At 39.4% G+C, this 7,909-nt stretch overlaps 2 protein-coding genes across 2 annotated transcripts; one reads left to right on the top strand and one right to left on the bottom strand.

Annotated features, from left to right (window-relative positions):
• Positions 1–780: 780 nt before the first annotated feature.
• ebna1bp2 (EBNA1 binding protein 2) lies at positions 781–6,163 on the top strand. The gene is made up of 9 exons (XM_080032984.1): positions 781–987; positions 1,232–1,315; positions 2,883–3,052; positions 3,549–3,672; positions 4,077–4,166; positions 4,457–4,532; positions 4,755–4,878; positions 5,015–5,186; positions 5,317–6,163. Exons 1-9 carry the CDS (start codon positions 877–879, stop codon positions 5,362–5,364), a joined length of 999 nt encoding a protein of 332 aa, XP_079889110.1. The 5' UTR covers positions 781–876; the 3' UTR covers positions 5,365–6,163.
• Positions 6,164–6,196: 33 nt separating this feature from the next.
• Positions 6,197–7,565, bottom strand: cfap144 (cilia and flagella associated protein 144; the record flags this gene model as incomplete). The annotated part of the gene is made up of 4 exons (XM_080032985.1): positions 6,197–6,292; positions 6,764–6,867; positions 7,002–7,061; positions 7,445–7,565. 4 exons carry the CDS (start codon positions 7,563–7,565, stop codon positions 6,197–6,199), a joined length of 381 nt encoding a protein of 126 aa, XP_079889111.1.
• Between the last annotated feature and the right edge of the window lie 344 nt (positions 7,566–7,909).

The following is a 7,909-nucleotide window of genomic DNA, read 5'->3' as shown; positions in this document are numbered from 1 at the left end:
AACACTGCAGACATTCCTCTCAATCTGTGCCGTGTGAAAGTGACAGAGATCGACTCGGGGGAGAGAGCTTTGGAGAAGTGATGTCGATAGCTGCTTTCCTGATGAGGTGGCAGGCAGCTGAACTGGCAGGCTTCATTTACACAATCAGACTGCTAAAGATTTAAAGTTCCCATACTCTTTAATCCGCACAGTCCTGTCGGCACATCTGACACGTTTTACTGTCTCTTGGTCTAATAACCAATAGGCATGAATGTTGAATGCTGAAGCATATGATGGATAATAGACTTTATAACATTCACATGTATAGGCTATTCTCAGTGTGCACGACAGCACCCCCAGGAGGAATCCGTTGACATTGCATGTAAGTATCTGAATCAGAAATACTGTTTGATCCTCAGAGAAAACTTTATTTCATTAGAGTAAGTTCCACATTCAAATATAAATACATAGCCTATATGTGGTGGTAAGTCATATAGGCTACTATAAGCTGCATTATAGGCAATCATTGCATTCTTGTTCTCCATACATTTCAAGAGCAAAATTAATGGCAGAGAAACATGGACAATTGTTCTGGATTTCACGAATCCACTATAGTCATGAATAACTGTCCAATAATGATGATTGAGGTAATTGCCAGGTCAACGCTTCCCTATAGTTGCCTTTTACGTTATTTCCTAAATGTGGTGGTAGGAACCTTTCCACCGGCGGACTGTATCGATGCTACACTCAACGGTGCAACACTCAACACCGTCCCGCGACGTCACTTCCGCCCCACGTGAAAACCCTCCGTACATGTGTGGAACGCTGTCCTCACATCCATCCACGCAGCCTGTTGTTTTTGCTTTAACAGTCCGCTAGATTACATATTGTCCTTTTATGATCATCGACAGCGGAACAATGGAGACAGTAGAGGAGGAGGCGCTGCTCGGATCAGAGGAGTCCGAAGAAGAATCAGAAGATGAACACTCTGAATTATCAGACAGTGAGGTGAGCGAGCATCGGCTAACGCTAGCCAGCTAGAGCTAACTACTGTAAAACTACTGTTCTGGACTCAGAAATGCTGTGATACAAGATAATACAAATTACACGACTGCATTGTTGACATTATTGTGGGGATATTGCCACACTCTCGATTGAACTGTTACTTGTGTTTAGCCTGGTGTGCTGTTGTGGACATGAATCATGATAGTAAAATAATACATCTAAACCATTTTTGTTGTTTTTCCTTTAGCTTCAAGAAGCCTTTGCCAAGGGGTATTTGAAGCCAGGGATGAACGTTTTGGTGGATCGATCAAAGAAGTTTACCAACAATCTGGTGAGTGAATTCATGCAGGGTTCTAGCAGATCCTTAAGGAAGTCTGTAGAAATGCATTGGAGTTAATAATACATCTTAAATTAGCCCTTAATTGGTGTTCAAATGTTTTGGTTACATTTTTTGAAGAGTTGTAAAAATCCTAAGACACGGCGAGTAGGGGAAGGTGGGGTGATTTGTGCAACTTTTTACTCAAAGTGATTTTAAAGTGAGGCCTTGGCAGTTATGTCTCCAACTCAAATATGTACATATATTTCAGGATGTTGTGCATCCCTGGCAATAAAAACTTTGGATCTGGAATAAACTGTTTAAGAAATATAGCTTTCGGAAAAAAAGTTGTCTTGTCGCACAAATCACCCCACGTAGTGGGGTGATTTGTGCGTCATTGTGTCACAATGACAAAGTCACCATCATCATCTTTCTGGCCATCTGAACTCTCATCAGTGGTGTCGTTAAGTGGAATTGAGATGTCACTCTCTTCTGAGCTACTGTAGACAATCACTTTCTTTTGGTGACCAGCGTATACAGCCATGCCACTGGCACAACTCTCAGAAATGTACTTTGCACTAGTTGCTCCGTGCTTGTGGAACCAACTGCCACCTGACAAATGTGATTCCCCCTACATTTCTGCCTTTAAATCAAGGCTCAAAACCCATATGTACACCCTGGCTTTTCCTCCCCATTAACTATCTTACCTCTGCACTACTTTCTTACCTCTGCACTACTATCTGTGTTTATGTGGATGTATGGGCTTTACGTCTTTTATTTTGGTTATTGTTATTGTACCTTCATTGTTTACCTACTGAATGCACTATGTACAGCACTTTGGACAGTGCAAACTGTCATAAATGTGCTTTTATAAATACATTTTACTTACTTACTTACTTATAACTCACCCAGGCCCTTGCGCACAAATCACCCCATCCCCAGAATTTTGGATAATAGGCATGATGCAGCAATTTAGGGTTGACATTGTGCTAACTATATAGACTCAAAGTGTAGCATACCAAAGCACTAAAACATGTGTCAAATGTTTTCAAACGTGTCTATAATTGTTCAGACACAATAATCAAAAAACCTTGATCATGGACATTTTACTTTGAAAGGCAAAACACAGTTTTTTGAGCTTAAATGTGCTTATATCTTATTCCTTGTGTCTCCCTTCTTTACAGGATGAGTCAAATGGATGGCTCTTCTTAAATATGTGGTCACATTTCCAATTTCTTCCACGGTTTTCTAGAAACAAGGGGTTTTGCAACTTCCAAAACGCACAAATCACCCCACCTTCCCCTATGATTTTATCGATCATGTTTTGTCTTTCTGCAATTTAACATTATTAAAATCTACATTTTAAATAATTTACATTATGTCTCACAGAAACTTTGATTTTCAGTTGACTATTTTGAGTGACCTAAAGTTGAACAATAACATACCAAATTGCAAAAAAAAAAAAATCAGTAGATAATTTTACTTTTTCACTGTACCAAAAAAGGTCATGTTTTATGTTATAATAAATATTGAATAATATATTAATAACTCATGAAATCTCTGTGTGAATGTTGTGCTGCAGGAGGGTTTGAAGCAGTGCCTGGCAGACTTCCGTAGAGAGCTGCCCTGGGTGGAGAGACTGGACCTGACCAACCTGCCAGCTGAAGACGTTCACGCGCCACCTGAAGGAAAAGTCCCCAACGCCAACGGAGCCGTGAACGCAGACGACGACTTCCAGAGGGAGATGTTCTTGTGAGTGATCATAATAACTTGATGTGCAGTCTGTTGAAAATGACAAGCCTTAAAACCCATTCAAAGGTGGAGTCAGCTATTCTTGAGAACGCTTGTTGTCAAAATGACTTTTTTTCTTCTTCTAAATCAGTGAATATCTCTTCACAGTCCGCTACCTGTCCGTACTGTTTGTGCGCTGAAGAAAACTCTGATTGTTATACACAGCCCAGGCTCTGTAAACAAAGGGTATGCAAACTAGCTTACCAACATGCCCGCTTACAGAGCCTAGGCTGTGTATTAACACTGTTTCTTTTTCAGTGCACAGGTAGCGTATCACAAGGACATAAACCCTGATTTGAACAAAACAAAATCTCCAGAATCACTGACTCCACCTTGAACCGATCACAGCTCATTTCAGACCGTAGCTGTTATGAACCTTTGGTAACATTGTGCGCCGTCTTTCTCAGCTGTTGAAGTTAAGATACTCAAATATACCCCTTTTTCTTTGAACTTCCAGCTACCGTCAGGCCCAAGCTACAGTCCTAGATGCTTTGCCTCTCTTGAACAAGCACGGCATCTCCACCAAGAGGCCTGAAGATTACTTTGCAGAGATGGCCAAGTCAGACCAACAGATGCAAAAGGTGGGTCATTTCCCCATCACGACAGTCCATTCTCTGTCTCTTACCAGATACGACGGTAAAACAGAACAACCAAACCTCTTCATTCATATTATTTCAAAACTGAAAGACATACAGCTGTTTTATTTCTCAAATCTGTATCCAAAAATTCCATCTAATTCTATTTCTTCATTTGTGTTTGAGTATTTTGAGTCTACAAGTACCGACACCTCTAGTAGATCCATTCTAATGTTATAAGTATTGTTTTGAATGGTGGACACACACACACACACACACACACACACACACACACACACACACACACACACACACACACACACACACACACACAGATAATTTGAAACTTAATTGCTTAATTATCATCTGATCTTGGTGTGCTGTTGACATTTCCCTATCCTACTGTCCAGATCCGGAAAAAGCTGATCTCAAAGCAGTTGGGTTTGGACCGGTCTGAGAAGGCCAAGGTACTGCGCGAGCAAAGGAAGTTCGGCAAAAAGGTGAGTGTCTGTTTTGTACGGTTACTATTAATAATATCGCGTTCCTTGTACTGTATTGTTTATTGGAAACAACGTGTATTTAACCTATCCCTGGTACAGGTGTTTCCATAATGTCCCTCTCAACACATAGAATATAGATGCCAATGTATGTTAAGAAGTCTACAATTAAACTGTTTATCATTGATGCATAATGTTAATGGAAAGCATACAGCATATTATCATATTTCACCATCTGATAAGACACTTCCATCTTTGGGTGCAAAGAGTTGACAATGCATTTTGTGTTCCAGGTCCAAATAGAAGTGATCCAGAAGAGACAGAAGGAGAAGAAGGCAATGATGACTGCTGTAAAGAAATACCAGAAAGGTGAGGTTGTTTTTTAAAGGTGTGATTGAATTAATTATTCAATTATTTATAAGATTCACTGTTCACACAAGTGGAACAATTTATCACAGTGTATGTTATTGTGCACAGGGGATACAATTAATCAATGTAAATGTTTTGTAAAATGCAGATAAACTTCCTGTGTGTGAATGTTTTCAAATTTATATTAGGATTTTAAGTTTTGTGATCGTCCTTGTTTCCCAGGAATGACAGACAAACTGGATTTCTTGGACGGAGACCAGAAGGCTGATAACAAAGTATCTCAGGGAGACAAGAAAGGGGGCAAAGCCGCCGCTCAGGGTGACAAGAAAGCAGGAAACAAAAAGGGGTACGTACGGTTGCATTCTCATTGACATTCCGTATTGCAGTCATATACTGTATGTCAAGCATAATATTTACTATCTACGTTTGTGGATTTTTTTTTTTCACACAAAAAAGCTAACATGTTCATTTTATTTTGACAGCCCCAATGCCAAGAGAAAGTACAAAGACGACAGGTTTGGCTTCGGAGGCAAGAAGAGCGGCAAGAAGTGGAACACCAAGGAGAGCTTCAACGACGTGTCGGGCTTCAAGGCCAAACTGGCTCACGGGAAGGGAGGCAAAGGAGGGAACAAAAATAAGCCAGGAAAACAAAATGTGAGTCTCGCACTCAAACAAACAGCTCACTGATATAATATTAATTAAAGTTTTGATTTAAAGGATTAATAAAAGTTACTAGATAATCGACGTCAGAGAAGCTCAATTTGTTCCCCTCTTTATTTTCCAGAAACGCCCGGGCAAGTCGGTACGTCAGAAGATGAAGTCTCGGAAATAAACTCTTGAGAGACGCTGGTCAGTAGGTTGGACTTGGACTTTGCTTCTACTGCAGGACTTTCCCCACACCTGCCTCCCCTACTCTGTCCTCCATTGACATCAGGAGACATTCAGGGGAACGTGGGATTTTCTTCTACACTTTTTTTTAATGAAATGAAATACGCCTTCCGTAAAATGTGTCTGGATTTATATGGAGGACCCATTCGAGTCACACAGAGAGAGACTTCTTGCCATATTGCAGAAGAAGCTGTTTGAAGGACACGACCCGGTGAAGAAATGGAAAACCCCTGAGTGGACTACAAAGACCATATAACACAATTTTTATTTTATTTTCAAAAAATGGAGAAACAATTTGAATGTTATGACATAATTTTGTGTGTAATTTTCTCTCTGTAAGCCTATTAGGTAATGTGGGTTCAAAGCCACCTTCTGCGATTAGGCCTACATCTCACTATCGCTACACCAACCCTCCTTGCCATGTATTGTGACACTGTGTTTTGCTCTTTGGAGGTTGTTGTATTCTGTCTTATTTTTTGCTAACTCAGCTCCTTGACACATTGATCGTCTCCCATGTGACATGACATTTTGTGATATTGAGCAGCTGTTAGTTTTGCCCTTTCCACATTCATTAATATGATTAAAATGTGAATGGCAACTCCGCTCCGTATAGACCCGTGCATATGTTTTCCCCCGCAAAGTGTTTTTCTTAGTTTGCTCAGATGGAAAGGGCAGCTCCAGGCGATGACACCTTGTATGTTTGTATGATAAACAAATAAATACATTTGGATGTAGGTGCTCAATTTTTGGGAATTTTGAGTTCTACGTGTTGTGTTCTAATGGGTTGAGCGCAGGACCAGCTCTTTGTGAATGGTGACGTCGGTGCTAGTGCGGAAGAAATTTATTCTCGGGTCTATTCGGTTAGACGGGATCTGGGGAGGAAAAAAATTACAGAATTAGCATTTGAAGTAAAAGCTGGAGATATATAGCTGGATATAATTGGAGTTAGGCATTAGTTATTTTTCAAAATCACAGAAAATGCCCACCCTGATAAACCTCCAAATAAGACCAATTTATCAAATTTAAATGTAACATTTGTATCAGTTTTGGTACTTCAAACTATCCTAGTTATGGACTGGCTATATCTGCTGTAAAACCTTGCCCACTTGTCATACAAAACAATTAAAATATTAAATTGACTGACAACCAAATCTTAATTCCTTAAATATTTCACTTTCATTTCGTTTTACTTTTTATAACATTTTGTAATTTGACTCTTCATTTTGACAATTCAGGGACATTTGTGCTCCTTCAGCCTAGATGCTCCACACACCATGCTATGTCCTGCAATTAGTTTATTAATTCTAATCAAACGACACATCTTCCCCATTAGTTTTCCTCACCAGCGTAGTGGACACCCATCCTATCTCCTGGCTCTCAGTCTGGGGCATGGAGTATTTCTTGGTGGGTTCCTGGCGGGCTTTATGGAAAGCCTTGAGGAAGTCCGCTGGCAAAGAGAAATGTATTTGCATAATTGTGTAAAACAGGTCTTGGGTAATAAAAGTGAGAGTTTATTTAACTGTTATTAATCCAGAATAGATGCGGTCAGCAAAAGATTCAACATAAATTTTGTAAACTCACTGTTGTCTGCGATCTCTTCCTTGGGTTTCGTTGACATGGGTTTGTCTGCCAGGACATGTACTAAAATGACATACACACACATTGTGAGAAAAATAGGCAATATTACAATACAGCAGCCAAATACACAGCTTAATCAGAGTTTCTTGGATAAAAGTAGGCTATTATGACGTCTCAAATTCAATATCTTAAATATTACTGTGATAGGTCTTAAAAATTGTTCAGATCTGACTTTTTAATAACTTTTTGCAGGTATAACATTTTTTTTTCCTATAGAGATTAAAAAAAAATAAAATGTAATAAAGCTAATTTCCAATTTGCTGAGGATCATAAACTAAATGATATTGAATAGTATTTTTTTAAAGTGTTTTAAGATAATTATCCGTAGTCTTGGAAAACACAGAACAAATAGGCTACATGAGTAGGAGGACGGACTAGTTACTCACACTTCCTGAATGGATTTATGCTGAACTCCGTATGTATTGTCTGGTGTCTTTGCTCTTTCAGGATCGCCTCAACTTGAATTGCGTTTTGATGGACCAAATCCGGTTTGGCTTTCCCCGCCATGTTTACAGAGCAAAGCAGGAAATAAATAAATAAATAAATATAGGCCTTTAGAAAAAAAAATCAGCAGCAATGAATGATCCCAACAGCTGGCAACAAAGTACGAAGAGGATTTTTTTGAGTGCGTCACCTGGCAACAGTAAACACTGCCTCGCGCTGCAGTAACGTGACTCGGCCACGCGATGGCGCAGCTCGCTCAAAGTAGAAACAAACACAGTAGAAACAAACACATTCTTCTTTAAAACTTCCAATGGTTAAATAAAGTATTATGAAAGCTCTTATTCCAATTGTTAATAATAATAAAAATGGTATGATAGATGGACAAAAAGTGTCATCACAAGTTGCAT

This window comes from Ammodytes marinus (assembly GCF_949987685.1).
Source record: "Ammodytes marinus genome assembly, chromosome: 8".
NCBI lineage: Eukaryota > Metazoa > Chordata > Actinopteri > Uranoscopiformes > Ammodytidae > Ammodytes > Ammodytes marinus.
This window is presented reverse-complemented; position numbering and strand designations above follow the sequence as displayed.